This window comes from Panthera tigris, chromosome A3 (genome assembly GCF_018350195.1).
Source record: "Panthera tigris isolate Pti1 chromosome A3, P.tigris_Pti1_mat1.1, whole genome shotgun sequence".
In the NCBI taxonomy this organism is placed as follows: domain Eukaryota; kingdom Metazoa; phylum Chordata; class Mammalia; order Carnivora; family Felidae; genus Panthera; species Panthera tigris.
Genome location: NC_056662.1, coordinates 22,348,421 through 22,365,340, shown reverse-complemented (window position 1 = coordinate 22,365,340; position 16,920 = coordinate 22,348,421). Strand labels below are relative to the sequence as shown.

Below are 16,920 nucleotides of genomic sequence, written 5' to 3'. Positions count from 1 at the left end.
TAAAAAGCAATTTAAAAATTTAAGAATCTGGTTTTTATTGATGAAAATAGTGACTGTTATGAAAGCCTAATGCTTCAAGTTGGTGCATGTTGGGGAAATTAGAAGTACTTAAATAGACTGGTTAACATATTTGAGACACTGTCCACAATATCATGATACAGATGAGTGATTCACTGAAGTCTGTGGAGCTTTACTATTATGGATGATAATGAAGACCTGCCCTGAACTCTGATGCATGTCATTTGCTTGATCCTGGCTTTAAGGCTAACAGAGTCCTGAATCTGGAATCTTGGCACCTGCTTCAAGTGAACCTTTAATGTGTGAGGTGGTGGTTGGACAGCTGGGTGTTTGGACAACCTATATAGGATGCATAAACTATGTGTGCTTTCTAAATAGTAATCATTTTATACCTAATTAAGAATTTTATAGAACCAGAATTGTTCTTCACTATGTGGTGTTCTTTGTTATGTTTAAGTCATAGCAACCAACCATAGCTGGAGAAACTTTAACATATCTTATCTGAACATAAACTTGCCTGACTGTATCCTCCACTGTAACTTTTTCCTTTTTGGTGCCAGAATTCCTGAGTCCATTATCACTGGATAGTTGCGCAGCTCTGTGCCATCACCATTGGATAAAATCTTAAAAATGGTTGTTTGCTTGCTAATAAATATCTAGTTAATAAATGTATATACAACAGAAGTTGATTTGAAACCTTTAGGTTGTAGAGAGTAGCTAACCTTCATTAACCTCAAATTTCATTTGCAGATACTGTATCTATTGAACTTCACTGCTCCTTGTATGCCAGATACTTGCTAGTAGTCACTTTGTTTCTCATAGAGAACATTATTTTCCAGCTAACCTCTGGTGCCTGTTTGTCTCTACCCCCACTCCACATGCCTGGTTTTGCATGGACAGAAAAACCACCTGGGACAGATGAGCAACATGTGTTACAAAAATAGAAAGGCTCTGTGTGTGTGTGTGTGTGTGTGTGTGTGTGTGTGTATTTTATACACACGTTTGTAGTTGATATATATGTACGTATATATAATATATATGCATTTTTTCAGTTTTACTGCCTAATACACTTCCATTGCCTTGAAAAGGCTCAGGAATAATATATCTATGTAAAAAGAATTGAGCTTGGCTTATGTATCCTTAAATAGGGCAGATTCTAGGGCATTGTTATTAAAAAAATTTTTGGTGAGTAAGATCTTAAAAGTTCAGATCCCAATAAACACCATAATGATCACGGATATCTACGTGATTAAAAAAAAGAGTCCTTGACTCTCGCAATTTTCTCTAAGAATTTATCCTAAGGATATGGATCAAAGATTAAGCTACAGTGATGTTCCTCACAAAGCTATGTATAACGGTTAATAATCTAAATGTCCCACACTGTAGAATACATCACAGTACATGTGTTACACATGTACACATTAAGTAATGGGAAGATGAGACAAGGAAAAGATGGGCAGAAGAAGCATTTTTACAGCTTATCAACATAGGAATAATTACCTTGACAATATGAATAATTGATTTTCCTTTCTTTGAAAAAAATTTCCTAGTGCCTCAAGTCTTACATATCATGATGGTAACAACAGGATGGCAGCTTTGTTGGTGGTGGAAGAATACTTATAGACTTATTAATGAACAAGACATTTCCTTAATTGTCACCCCAGGCAGATCACTGACAGCTACCATACTTCCCCTGTAATTCAGATTTATTTTTAAAATTTACTAAGAGCCTTTTATGTGTTTTATTAATGTTGTAAGTATACTACAAAACTTTTTTAAAACAAAAAAAATGTTTTAATGTTTATTCATTTTTGAAAGACAGAGAGAGACAGAGCACAAGCAGGGGTGGGGCAGAGAGAGAGGGGGACGCAGAATCTGAAGCAGGCTCCAGGCTCTGAGCTGTCAGCACAGAGCCTGACGTGGGGCTCGAACTCATGAACGGTGAGATCATGACCTGAGCCGAAGCCGGACACTCAACCGACTGAGGCACTCAGGCGCCCCACAAAACTTCTAAAGCACAATTAATAGGGGAAAAATGGTTTAAATTCACAACCTCTTTGGATGGAGGCATCTGACTCATACTTATCTCAAACTTGTTTCTTCCCAAATGCTTTCACATATGCATTATCCATTCCACTTACATCACTAACTCCATGCTGCCTGACATCCACTGCATTATGTACAATGTAATCAAAGGTATATTACATATAGAATATTAAATTGGGCAACTTACCATAATCTTTCATTTCAAAATCACCATTTATGTTTTTATTGTATGCCACAACTTCTTTTGGAATACTTTTCAACAGTACACTTCTATAGACCTACAGGTTAGAGTGGAAAAAGACTGCTAAGTCATAAAGATGCAGTTTAAGCAAAACCAAAATAAGAACAGAATATCATGCCAGTTAAAAGGTATTTGTCTGTATTGGTGATAATCAAGGGCAAAATGTTACTAGGCTGGTAAATATAGATTATAGCAACCATCTTAGTAGAGGGGATATGGAAACAGAGCCTACCACCTAATACTGCCATTGTAGTTTACAAAAACTAAACACCGATGAGCAGGTTTTGCCAAATAAAAGCAACTTCAAATATCTGAGCTTGTTCTTCCTTTTAATTCCTTGCATAAGAATCATTTGATTTCATTAAGGCTTGTTTTCCTACTCCCATTCCATTCCCATCTCCTTTCAGATGGCCACATGAAAATGTTTCCCTTCCTTCTTCTAAATTCTTTCCTACCTCCAAGACAGCTGAAAGGCATAATCCATTTCCCCTCATCCATCCTATGGGTGGTAGGTATGAGAGGATATTTAGGAAGCTATGGCTCGGTCCATTTTGGACCCACACTAACTTCACCTTAATGATCTTTAGGGATAATCTGGACCTGTCTAGAATCTGTTCCTGAAGGATTTTTCTGAAGAGGTCCAGACACTCTTGGCTCTTCCATGTATTTTAGAGCTTAAAGAAGTGAAACTCTATGTGGGGCTCTCTTAGAAGGGGGTGTGACTACCAGTACTTAAGCATGGGATATCTGGGTAGCTACATCACATCACATCTCTCTTCCTAAGATGGCAGATCACCAAGGCTAGAAAAGAGGTCATTATGCTCCCTAGAGCTCAGCAACTAAGCTCCTGAGTGGTCAAAGCCTTAAGGTAGCCCAACTGTATGTTCTTCAGCTGTAATAGTAACAATATGGAACTAATAGTCATTAAATACTTACTATGTGTCCGGCCACTAGGCTAGCATTTTATATTTCCATGACTGAAAGGTTTTATAGGATTTTTACCATGGCTATTATAAAATGACATTATCAAATATGCTTGGTATCTATTTAAAGATTCAAACATTAAGATTCTTAGTAGGTGGCAAATGAAGCTAGACTTGAGCTAATAAATCCTCAAATTTCACGGGATTTTAAACATCATTAGAGAATCAAGTCCCACACAATTAGAGAATATTATTATTATTAAAATTTATTTTTTTGGTAATCTCTACACCCAACATGGGACTCAAACTCATGACCCCTGAGATCAAGAGTCACGTGCTCTTCTGAGCCAGCCAGGCATTATTATAGATGATTTTCATTAGATTATTTATTTTAAAGTTTACTTATTTTGAGAGAGAGAGTGCGTGTGCAAGTGGGGAATGGGCAGAGGGTAAGAAAGAGAAAAAGGCAGAGAGAGAAAATCCGAAGCAGGCTCTGCACTGTCAGTGCAAAGCCAGATGCGGGGCTCCTACAACCCTGGGATCATGACCTGAGGTGAAATCAACAATCGGACACTCAACCAACTGAGCCATCCAGGCACCCCTAGATTTTTTATTAAAGTAGGCTCCATATAGTACGTGGGGCTTGAAATTCACGACCCTGAGATCAAGAATCTTATGCTCTATAGATTGAGCCACCCAGGCACTTCCCTTCATTAGATTTTTTGTGAAAAATGTCCCCACTCAACAAATGAACAAATAAATGGAATAGGAAAACACATGACAAATATATGCAAATATATCGATGAGTATATAAACAGCCAATTTCCTGGCTTTTACTGAAATTTTCTTTAGAGTTTAATGATATCCACTAAACCAAAAAATCTAAAGTACAGTAAAACTATAAAAGAAGTTTACCTTTTCTATGACTTGTCAACAGAGAACTAGTACAAATCTATTTTTGGACGGGAGGAAAAATGTTACTCACATGACTGTTTGCCTGGGGCTGATTCCTATAACTTTTCATTATTTCTTGAAAAGTTCTTTCTTCTTTTGTTACCTAAGGAAAAGTAAATTCTGCATTTATCAGTTGCTCTTAAAAGAAAAATGGCTCTGAACAAAAGCTTCAATTATAGGTTGGCAGTGAGAGCAGTCCTGCAGAAAGTCATTAACCCCAGGCCAGTCCATGACTAAAAACCACTACCATTTATGATTTTTTTACTACCTTTAAAGTTCAGGCTTTGTGGCCTGTGGGGACTCAGCTAATAGCTTCATTAATCAAAAGCACTGAGATTGCTATGGTATAACTTTACTGAAAATACATTTCTTTTTATAAAAAGAATGATACCAGAAAACTCCGATCTGCTGCATCCCCTGCAGTCTCTGGTTTTACTGACTTTTAAAGTACCCTCTTAAAAGTAAAGTAGCCACTTACTAAAGGATAAAAAATGTCTTATGGTGATTCACAAGAAAACTGAACAATTATTACAGGATTAGGTTTTTAATATTTTAGGACAGACTATATGGTTTCTAATGCTTAGACAGAAAAGTTATGGTGGTGGCCAAAAGGAAGGAAATGAATTGGTGATCCATAACAGTATCCCTTCCAGTCTATTTGTTATTATAAAATTTACTGAAATTACTCCTTCTCTCTGCTTTACTGTCCGTTAGCACTAAACCTGTTCTTCCATAATGATGAGCTAAAAATGGCAAAGCCTGAACTCTGAGAGTTCCATGGAAAACACAAAATATTAGGTAATAACATTTATTAATCTCTATTTTGTATAGAGATCTTAAAGGCATTGTGAGAGAGGAGTCAAAAGGAGTTTGAAAACATGTCCTCTGCCTCAAAAAGCTTAAGAATTAGGTCTTAACTATGTACATCTGCTAGTACTGCCAGTGTGGTCAATATGGTTCAGACCAAAGTTATAGATGATTGTTTCAGGTATATCAGAATTTTAAAAAGCAAGTAAGATATACTATTTTATGAATGAAAGCATGTTGTAGCACCTAGAAAGTAAAATGCTTTTCTGAGGTGGTGCAAAAAATCACTGGAAAGCAGTATGTTAGAGAAGCTATTTTATGAAGTATGAGTTCATTAAATTATGAAATAAGAAATCCTAGGGTGCCATTTATTAATTGTATAACTGACCAAGTTACTTTCAGCTCTGGGCCTCAATTACTAACCTACAACATAATGATCATTTTATTGTAAAGTATTAGATGAGAGGGGTCACAGCGATGGGGGTAAAAATGATGTTCACATTAATAGTATGGAGAACCATTTATACAAATGGTCTCTAAGACCTTTTCCAATTTCTTTACAACCAATGTATTCTTATGATGTGGGAAAGCTGATTATTACAAAATGAAATGGAGAGTCCAGAGAATAGATGCAGTAGCTGGAATTTACTACTTAACAATAGTGGGCATTTGAACAAACTAACAATTAAGTGCAAAAGATTTTCACTTTGTGCTTCAAAAATGGGTAACTAGGGCAAAGAGCTTCCCCCAACTTATACATTACCTTTGCCATGATGTAAAAGGCACAGAGAAGCAGCTGATCCAAATGTCGGTCTTTCATTAGATCAGGGCAATGAACTAAAGTGAATTCAAAACATGTCCATATCTTCCTTCGTAACTCATTTGAAACATCCAGTTTTAAACATAAATCTCGTAATCGTACACTTGCTAAATGATAGACCTAAGATGGAAGGTAGCACATTGATGCAAAAAAAACCCAGTAAATAATTCTTCGAATTTATGTCTTACCATGAACATGGGCTTTCAGGCCAAGATTAACAAATACCTAGGCTGTTGATAAATATATGTAAAATTACATAAAATTTCTGTTCTATAGTACTAGTTCACTGGCAGGAGACTTTAATTCTCTTCAGAAGACTGTCTTAAAAACTCTTTTGGAAAAGATGTCCTCTATCCTGTCATCTATGTAAAGTAAAAAACACTAAAATGCAAGATTTACTTGCATCACGATCATTATGAATACATAATTTTTCAAGTGTTCAGAAATCCCCCATACCTTTTTTTGTTCAGAAAAGATTACTAGGAAGTCTAAAATGTCAGATAATAGGGGTGCCTGGTTGACTCAGTTGGTGGAGTGGGACTCTTGATCTCGGGGTTGGGGGTTCTAGCCCCATGCTGGGTGGAAAGATTACTTGAAAGTAAAATCTTTAAAAATTTTTGAAAAAAAGTCAGATAATAAAGAACTAAAATGTTTGATTTCAAGAATAAGTCAGAAAGCAAAACCATTTAAAAAACCTCCCCTATATTCTACACTGTTTTTATGAGCACATAAATGGAATATTAAAGTAAATGAGATACAAGGTTTTTTGTTTTTGTTGTTTCTAAGTACATCAGAGTAAATTTAGTTCAATGCCCTGAACCTTTCATATACAACTTTTATACGAATTGATAACTAATGCAAATGACCTGAAGGTCCTGCAAGATTCTAAAATGGCTTCCAATCATCCAGGAAGCATTATGTTTTACTGTTTTACAAACTGGTGACCCTGCTGTGGTATCTCTAAATCACACTATTCTGTTTGAACTAAGTCTTCAAATTTAAATGTTCAGGGAAAAAGAGTCAGGCATCCCTTACAGCAAATTATTTTTGGGGACGCCTGGGTGGCTCAGTTGGTTGAGCATCTGATTCTTGATTTTGGCTCAGGTCATGATCCCAGGGTCCTGAGATTAAGCCCAGTGTCAGGCTCTGTGCTGGGCATGAAGCCTGCTTAAGATTCTCTCTCTCCCTCTGCCCCCTCCCCCGCTCTCTCTCAAAATTAAAAAAAAGTATCTTTGGCAGGAAAATAATCCACAAATAAGAGTTTAAAAACAAATATAAGCTATCCAATACACTAATCTGATAGTCAAATGGTAGACTCCAAAGCCACAAGTGATTCATTTTATAGCAAATTCATTTTTTCTGCATCCTATCCCCTTGTTTCTAGTCCATCTGGCCAAAAGATAAACAGAATCCATTTGGGTCAGTGCAGTGGGAAAGATGCCAGAACTTTACATTTGTCACAGAAAACAAAAGATAATGGCCCTAGTTAAAAAGATTAAAAATAATAAGTCATTAAGTAATATTTGTTAAGTATCTTTTACAGAGTTGATCCAATGCCTTAAAGAAACACATACTCTGGAAGTCTGATTCTGACAAAAAAATTCAGAGTACATTCTATTCAGTCCTGGAACACCAGCACCACGCTGAATTCAGCATAGATAATAGCTGCAACTTACTCAAGGAATGGTTATTTTGAATTCACTATAGATACGGACACATATGTTCTTTTTTTTTTTTAACGTTTATTTATTTTTGAGACAGAGAGAGACAAAACATGAACGGGGGAGGATCAGAGAGAGAGGGAGACACAGAATCTGAAACAGGCTCCAGGCTCTGAGCTGTCAGCACAGAGCCTGACGCAGGGCTCGAACTCACGGACCGCGAGATCATGACCTGAGCCGAAGTCGGACACTCAACCGACTGAGCCACCCAGGCGCCCCACGGACACATGTTCTTTATACAGACATCCTATTCTCTTTTAGGATAGAGTTTTTCTAGTTTCTAATCTATGTCAAACAGGTTATAATTAAATGGAAAGAAGGATGCCTGAGTGGTTCAGTGGTTCAGTCAGTTAAGTGTTTGATTCTTGATTTTGGCTCTGGTCATGATCCTGGGGTTGTGAGACTGAGCCCTGCATTGGGCTCCTCGATGAGCATGGAACCTGCTTGGGATTGTCTCTCTCTCCCTCTGCCCCTCTCCCCAGCTTGCACTCTCTCTGTCTGGTCCCTCTCTCAAATAGATAAATAAATGGAAAGAAAAAAACCCAAGATTCTGAAATAAATGCAGAATTAAAAATTCAGAACTAGGGGTGCCTGGGTAGCTCAGTAGGTTATGTGTCCGACTTGATTTTTGCTCAGGACATCATCTCACAGTTTGTGGGACTGAGCCCCACATCGGGCTGTGCACTGACAACGCAGAGCCTACTTGGGATTCTCTCTCTCTCCCTTCCTCTGTCCCTCTCCTGCTCGTGCTCCCTCACTCTCTAAATAAATAAATAAACTTTAAAAACAAAAACAAAAAACAGGCCTTATATAGGCACAAGGTGGAGGCAGTAGTCATGGAGGCAGAGTAGAGGAGGCAGTGGGAAGTAGAGAAAATGTCAAGTCTCTCAAGAATTATGATTAAAAAGACTAGAGGAAATAAATTTAAATGTGCATCAAAAGCAATTTGGAAAGATAATTTCTTAAAATTTTTAAGTCTTAAACCCTAATCACAATGCTAAGACAAAAAACAGTGCTTTCTTTTTCCTTCACAATTTTTTTTAACGTTTATTTATTTCTGAGAGAGAGAGTGTGAGTGGAGTAGGGGCAGAGAGAGAAGGAGATAGAATCTGAAACAGGCTCCAGGCTTTGAGCTGTCAGCACAGAGCCCGATGAGGGCTCGAAATCAGGAGGCTTGAGATCATGACCTGAGCTGAAGTTGGAAGCTCAAACAACTGAGCCACCCAGGCGCCCCTCCTTTATAATTCTTGAGAATGGGCTAGCCAGCCAGGTAGTTATAGAGTAGACTACAGAGGTACTTTCAGTTCTGGGATTTATTTTAGAGAAGAATCATGTTTGGTTATAAAAATCTAATTAACTTACCTGTTTTATCAGAAGTTGACAGTGCTTGTAAAAATGGGTAGGGCAAATTGAAATTATTTCTATGTTAAATCTTTCAGTCCTTTTTCATTAATACTACAGTAATGCATGTATTATAATGGAAATTGGTCAAATCTTAATTAATTAATTTATTTATTTTTTTAATTTTTTATTTTTGGGACAGAGAGAGACAGAGCATGAACGGGGGAGGGGCAGAGAGAGAGGGAGACACAGAATCGGAAACAGGCTCCAGGCTCCGAGCCATCAGCCCAGAGCCTGACGCGGGGCTCGAACTCACGGACCACGAGATCGTGACCTGGCTGAAGTCGGACGCTTAACCGACTGCGCCACCCAGGCGCCCCGGTCAAATCTTAATTTAAAAGGTAACACAGTAAGGGGTGCCTGGGTGGCTCAGTCCATACAGCATGTGACTTTTAATCTCAAAGTCATGAGTTTGAGCTCCACTTTGGGAACAGAATTTACTTAAAAAAATAAATAAAAGGTAACACATTGGATTTATGATAAAAACTGTGTAGCCACCCAGTATTCCACCAATTTTTATAACAATTCTTCAATAATTTAAGCTTATCTGTAAGATCCAAGAAGCACCTGTCCCACAATGAACTCTAATCTACAGCAACCTAACACAATGTAGTTCCACTAAGTTTCAGAGGATGGCCAACTGCTCAAAGTGATATAAGAACATAAGTTGGTAGGATATATAAGTTATATCATGAAATGGAGTCACACCATATAAGCCTGAGTCAAACACAGTTCACCAAAATCATAATGTTTTCTTAAGAGGTCAAATATGTTTCTTTTAAAAGGGTAAACGTATATTACCTGATGTCAAAGCTGACAAAGATACTACAAAAAATATAGACCAATATCTCATGAATATTGATACAAAAACCCTCAACAAAGTACCAGTAAACTGAACACAACAGCATACCCTAAAAGGATTTTACAGTGTGATCAAATTATGATTTATTCTTGGGATGGAAGGATAGTTTAACATAGAAAAACCAATTAGAGTAATATACTACATTAACAGAATAAAGGGAAAAATATGATTATCTCAATTGATGCAGAAAAAGCAACTGACAAAATCCAAAATGCTTTTTTCTTTTTAAATTTTATTTTCTAATTTAAAAAAATTTTTATTTTACACAGTGAGAGTGTGAGCTGGGGAGGGGGCAGAGGGAGAGAGAGAGAGAAAGAGAGAGAGATAAACTTAATCAGGCTCCATGCTTATGGCAGAGCCTGATGTTGGGCCTCAATCCCGTGACCCTGTGATCATGACCTGAGCCGAAATCAAGTGTCAGATGCTCAATTGACTAAGCCACCCAAAGCCCCCCCTTTTTTCCCCATAAAAACACTCGATGAACTAAGAATAGAATAAAACTACCTCAACATGATAAATGCCATATATGAAAAATCCGTAGCTAACATACTCAAAAGTAAAACAAAGAAAAGAAGAAAGCTTTTCCCCTAAGATTAGGAACATGACAAGGATGCCCAATTTCAGCACTTTTCAACATAGTACTAGAAATTCTAGCCAGAGCAATTAGGCAAGAAAAAGAAATATAAGGCATCCAAACTGGCAAAGAAGTAAAATCACCTCTGTGTGTAGTTTACATGTGTAGAATACTGGAAAACTCTAAAAAGCCCTTAAAAAACGTGAGAAATAATAAATGAATTCCACGAAGTTGCAGGATACAACATCACACAAAAATCTCTTTCATTCTTATACTACCAACAACGAATAATCCAAAAATAAAGAAAATGATTTCATTTACAATAGCCTGAAAAAGAATAAAATACTTAGGTATCAACTTAACCAAGTATATAAAAGTGTATACTGAAAACTGCAAAATACTGCTGAAAGAAATTAAAGAAAGTGCAAATAATAAAACACTGCATGTTAACTAAAAAACAAAAAAGCAAAACAAAAAGCTCAAAACACAAATAAATGGAAAGACACCCCATGTTCATGGACTGGAAGACTTTTTTTTTTTTAAATGTTTACTTAGTTTTGAGAGGTGGGGGGATGAAGGGGGGGTGGGACAGAGGATCCAAAGTGGACTCCATGCTGATAGCAGTAAGCCTGACACGGTGCTCAAACCCACGAACCACAAGATCATGACCTGAGACAAAGTTGGACACTCAACCAATTGAGCCACCCAGGTACCCCTGGACTGAAAATTTAATAATGTTAAGATGTCAATACCAGTCAAAACAATCTACAGATTCAATGAAATCCTTATCAAAATCCCCATGATGGGGTGCTTGGGTGTCTCAGTTGGTTAAGCATCCAACTCTTGATCTCAGCTCAGGTCTTTATCTCAGGGTCGTGAGTTCAAGCTCTGTGCTGGGCTCCATGATGGGCATAGAACCTACTTTAAAAAAAAAAATCCCCAAGATGTTTTTTGCCGAAATAGAAAAATCCATTCTAAAAAGAGAAAGAAAAATCCATGCTAAAACTCGTATGGAATCTCAAGTGACTCTGAATAGCCAAAATAATCTTGAAAAAGAAGAAAAAGTTGGAGGTTTCACATTTCCTAATTTCAAAACTTACTACAGGAGTACCTGGATGGTTTAGTCAGTTAAGTGTTTGACTCTTGACTTTGGCTCAGTCATGATTTTATGGTTCATGAGTTCAAGCCCTACGTCAGGCTCTGTGCTGACAGCATGGAGCTTGCCTGCTTGGGATTCTCTCCCTCAAAATAAATAAACTTAAAAAAATTTTTAAAAAGGAAGGAAATTCTGAATGATGCTACAACATGGATAATCTTGAAGACTTACGCTAAGTGAAATAAACCTGTCACAAGAGGACAAATATTGTATGATTCCACTTATATAAGGTACCTTGAATAGTCAAATTCATAGTAGGATGGTGGTTACGAGGAGCCAGTGGTGGGGAGAGAAATGGTGAATTATTGTAATTGTTTGGGACAGAGTTTCAGTTTAGGAAGATGAAAAAGTTCTGGAGATGGATAGTGGTGAAAGCTCCTCGACAATACGTATGTACTCAATGACAATTTTGTACTTAATGACATTTTTGTACTTTTAATTTTTTTAAATGCTTATTTAATATTTTTGAGAGACAAAGAGACAAAGCATGAGCAGGGGAGGGGCACAGAGAGAGGGAGACACAGAATCTGAAGCAGACTCCAGGCTCTGAGCTGTCAGCACAGAGCCCGATGCAGGGCTCAAACGCACGAACCGTGAGATCATGACCTGAGTCGAAGTCGAACGCTTAACTGAGTGAGCCACCCAGGCCCCCCGACACTTTTGTACTTAATATACACTTAAAGATGGTTAAGATGGTAAATTTTATGTCCATTTTACCACACACCCAAAAAAGAAGGCTAAAATTGCTGTTAATCTTTCTTGCATTGATTGAATGACATTTTATTTTCATTTTTTAATTTTTAAAAATATTTATTTTTGAAGTTTATTTATTTATTTTGAGAGAGAGAGAGAGGCAGGCAGAGAGAGAGGAAAGGAGAGAACCCCAAGATGGCTGCATGCTGCCAGTGCAGAGCCTGACAGGATACCGAATCTCACCAAGTGTGAGATCTTGACCTGAGGTGAAATCAAGAATTGGATGCCACAACTAAGCCACCCAGGTGCTCCTTAAATATTTTAACTAATCTCTACACCCAATACCCAATGTGGGGCTCAAACTTACAACCCTGAGATCAAGAGTTGCATGCTCTACCAACTGAGCCAGGCGGTGCGTCAAATGAGATCTTTTTAGATGTCATAAAATCACATACATAAAATCACATACCTTTCTATAAAACAGTGCTAAAGACCCAGTTCTCTTTGGTTTGCTTATTCCAGCTGTATGTGCCTCTTGTCCTTTAGTCAGATGGTTCTGTTTTGGAGAAGCACCAATTAATGACTGAGCAGTAAGTGACACAGGACTCTCGACTTTGGACTCCTGAGTTGTGTTCATGGAAATTGGTATCAGTGTGATCTCTCCAGCATCATTTGCAATACCTAAATGTATAAGCAAGAATTCTATTTTAGAAATAAGTTGCATGTGGTCCAGAAAAACTGTCAATTATCTACCTACCTACCTACCTACCTATCTAACTAGCTATCCAAACATAGGAATAGGTTAGAAAAGAGGAAAGCTACAAAAATTGTAATTCTAGGTTATAACACTCTTGTTTTCTATTTCTGCTCTGAAACGTTTTCTTTTGAACTCTTAAGGAGACGTTTGTAATTAAGAAAAAAGATTTTTGCTTAACACGCTCATGTGTAAAGCTCAGATAAGAAAATAAGTCCAATGAAAAGGGTGGTAAATTCATGAAAGTATGAAAATTCAAAAACCAGTATAAGTTCAAAACAAAACAAAAGGTGGAATACATAAGATTTTTAAGGCAGTAAAACTATTCTGTATAATACTATAATGGTAGATATATGTTATCAGACTTTCATCAAAATCTATAGAAGTGTACATCAACAGTGTACTTCTATGTAAATTATGGACTTGGGTCATAATGATGTGTCAATGTAGGTTCATCAGTTGTAAGACATACACCATTCTTTGGTATATTGATGGTGATGAGGTCTGTGTGTGTGTGGGCAGTGGGTATATGGGAAATCTCTATACCTTTTACTCAATTTTGCTGTGAACCCAAAACTGCTCTAAAATAATAAATTAAAAAAATGGTATAGGTTAAAAAAAAAAAAAACTGGATCAAAAAGGCCATGTGATTCAACTCAGCAAGACATTTCTTAAATTACTAACCAACTCAGAAAAAAAATAAAATAAATACATTAAAATGTTACCGTGCAATGGGATTGTAACTTTATGTCCCGTTGTCCCTGTGACTATGGCTGTGGCCATAGTTAGAAGACTTTGCCCAGGTGGAATTGATAGATTTTCAGCAGTAATGCTTGAAGAAGGAGCAATTTTCAATTTTGTTCCTTCTGTTATGATCCTGTCCATAAGTATTTCTTTTGGGGGATCTTCCCCAAAAAGTCTTCTCTTAGCACTCCCTGCAGTAGGAGAACTGTAGCGTTCATGGACAGAAATTGGAGACAACGGTTGCATATCTAATAGAGAGAAAAATAAATTTAAAATAGTTTGATATGTATTCTAAACTAATAAATCAGGTTCACTCATTCACTCAAAAAATAGATACTGAGTTACTATATGCTAAGCAATAGGTATTCAGCAGTAAATAACACGGCTTCTATCTTCACAGAATATAGAGTATAGCAAAAGAGGTATGAAAAAGTTACTACATGTGAAAATTATGATAGCTCATCTTCCTGGTTTCTTGAACCTCTGCCTACTATTAAAGGAGCAAAATATTAAGGGTAAAATAGAAGCTGAGAGGTAGAATGAGGTGACCACTAAATTTGAGCAGTCTAATTAGCTTCTGTCTCCCAATCTTATCTAGTAAATAACATCTGAGAAGGAAAAATCAGTGATTTGGTTCACAGTTTTGCCCCCTCCTACACACCCATACTTCAAGCAGCTTAAGGCAGTAGCTTCGGCTTTTTCTTTTGTTTAAGTAGGCTCCACGCCCAACATGGAGCCCAACATGGGGCTTGAACTCACAATGCTGTGGTCAAGACCTGGGCTGAGATCAAGAGTTGGACGCTTGACCTACTGAGCCACCCGGGTGCCCCTATGGCTTTCTGATTTAGTAGGTACAGAATCATCTTTTATAAGCTCATGAGAAGATAAAGATGAGCAAAGGTGATAAGACTCTATTTAACTTGCCTTAATCTGAGGGTTGGCAGTAGTGTGTTGATTAAAAGATTATAGATTATATTTAGTTTTCAACGCTATCCTTCCATAGGAGTGGCTTTCCCTATATACCAAGTGTGTAAAGGTTCTCCTAGCCCCTAAAAACCCTACATCTTTTTCCACAATCCTTCCCCACTTTCCCTGACCCACTGATTCTTTACAGGTATATAATATACTTTTTATTTTTATCTATTTATTTTTTAATGTTTATTTTTGAGAGAGGGACACAGCATTACTGGAGGAGAGGCAGAGAGAGAGGGAGACACAGATGCAAAGCAGACTCTAGGCTCTGAGCTGTCAGCACAGAGCCCGACATGGGGCTCGAACTCACAAACTGTGAGATCATGACCTGAGCCAAAGTCAGACGCTTAACTGAACCACCCAGGCGCTCGTATTTTTTATTTTAAAAGTTTTTTTTTTTTTAAGTAATCTCTATACCCATTGTGGGGCTCAAACTCACAACCCAAGATCAAGAGCTGCACACACCACTGACTGAGCCAGACACTCCTATGGTATGCTTTTTTTTTTTTTTTTAAGTGTATTTATTTATTTTGAGAGAGAGAAAGCGGGAGTCGGGGAAGGGCAGACAGAATCACAAGCACTGACAGTGCAGAGCCCAATGTGGGCTTCAACCCCACAAACTGAGATCATGAATGACCTGAGCTGAAGCTGGACGCTTAACCAACGGAGCCACTCAGATGTCCCACCTATAATGTGCTGTTTAAAGTGAAAGCATTTCAGGGCACTTGGCTGGCTCATCAGTGGCACATGTGGCTCTTGATCTCAGGCTCGTGAGTTCGAGCCCCATGTTGGGTGTAGAGATGACTTATTAAACATGTTTACAAGGTATAAAAATAACTTCTGGAAATGATTTGACAGCTCTCTGTATTAATAAGGTGAGAGGAGAAACAGTTATGTCTTAATAAAAATCTCTGCATTTCTGGGGCTTATGAAAACAGCTCTGATTTCCCAACCTCAGTGGCAGATAGAAAGTTCTGTGGTAACTCCCATGATCACTTAATAGGAGTGTACCTGGATCCTTTATACATAAGAAATCCAACACAGCCCTTGAATCTGACTAGGAATGTTTAAGCCGACATTTCAAACAATTTTTTTTTAAGTTTATTTTTGAGAGAGAGAGAGACAGAGTGTGAGTGGGGAGGAGCAGAGAGAATGAGAGACACAGAATCCGAAAAAGGCTCCAGGCTCCAAGCTGTCAGCACAGAGCCTGACACAGGGCTCAAACTCACAAACTGCAAAATCATGACTTGAGCTGAAGTCGGACGCTGAACCAACTGAGCAACCCAGGTGCACCTAAAGCTGACATGTCAAGAGAGGATTCATATTATAGCCATGAGGTTAGCTGCAAACCCCTTCAAATTATCTTTTCTTAGCACAGAAGTGGAAAAGATACAGTGAACAACTCTTTACATTTAATAAATACAGAAATTAATATTATGTCTTTTTCTTCCTAGAGTCAAGGCTCAATATTGTTTTCTAAGGTTTTTCCATTATTTGATTCTCTTGCCTGAACCCCTATGAGAAAATACTTTTTTCTTCTACTTATAAAAATAATATATGCCCTATATGTTCACAGCAGCATTATTCATAATGGCCAACAAGTGGAAATAATCCAAATGTCCATCAACTAACGAATGAACAAACAATATATAGCATATCCACACAATGAAATATTATTCAGTCATAAAGATGAAGAGCTGATATATGCTGCAATATAAATAGATCTTGAAAACATGCTACATGAAAGAAGCCAAGCACAAAGGCCACATATTATATGATTCTATTTATATAAAATTCTAGAACAGGCAAATCTATAGAGACAAAAAGCAGATTGTAGTTCCAGGGGATTGGGTGGGGGAACTGGACAGTGACTGCTATTGAATATGGGGTCTCTTTTCTGGGCTGATGAAACTGTTCTGGAATTAGATAATGGTGAGAATTGTAGAGTCTTATGAATATACTAAAAACTACTTAACTGTACATGTTAAAAGGGTGAATTTTATGGTATGTGAATTATAACCCAATGAACAAAAGAGCTCACCGAAAGAAAATTCTTAGAATACCAAAAAACTGTAATATAGAAAGTAACATCCACTCAAAACACCACCATCTGGAGAGAATCATATTTGGGTGACCATTATTCATGATCTTAGTTCTGAGATGTCTAGCTAGGCTGTAAACACACACACACATATAAAATATAAATATGTATGCATACATATACATATATATAT

The 16,920-nt window shown here is 37.4% G+C and overlaps 1 protein-coding gene across 4 annotated transcripts in view; it reads right to left on the bottom strand.

The window, feature by feature from the left end:
* Window positions 1-16,920, bottom strand: part of RBL1 (RB transcriptional corepressor like 1) — a 64,494-nt gene that overhangs the window by 13,024 nt on the left and 34,550 nt on the right. For all 4 annotated transcript variants that reach the window (XM_015535515.2, XM_007077696.3, XM_042980451.1 and 1 more), the window contains exons 15-19: window positions 13,696-13,962; window positions 12,686-12,897; window positions 5,753-5,929; window positions 4,214-4,285; window positions 2,252-2,342 (exon numbers count right to left, since the gene is read on the bottom strand). In XM_015535515.2, the coding sequence (XP_015391001.2) occupies window positions 2,252-2,342; window positions 4,214-4,285; window positions 5,753-5,929; window positions 12,686-12,897; window positions 13,696-13,962 (819 nt within the window). The remainder of the gene's footprint in view (window positions 1-2,251; window positions 2,343-4,213; window positions 4,286-5,752; window positions 5,930-12,685; window positions 12,898-13,695; window positions 13,963-16,920) is intronic.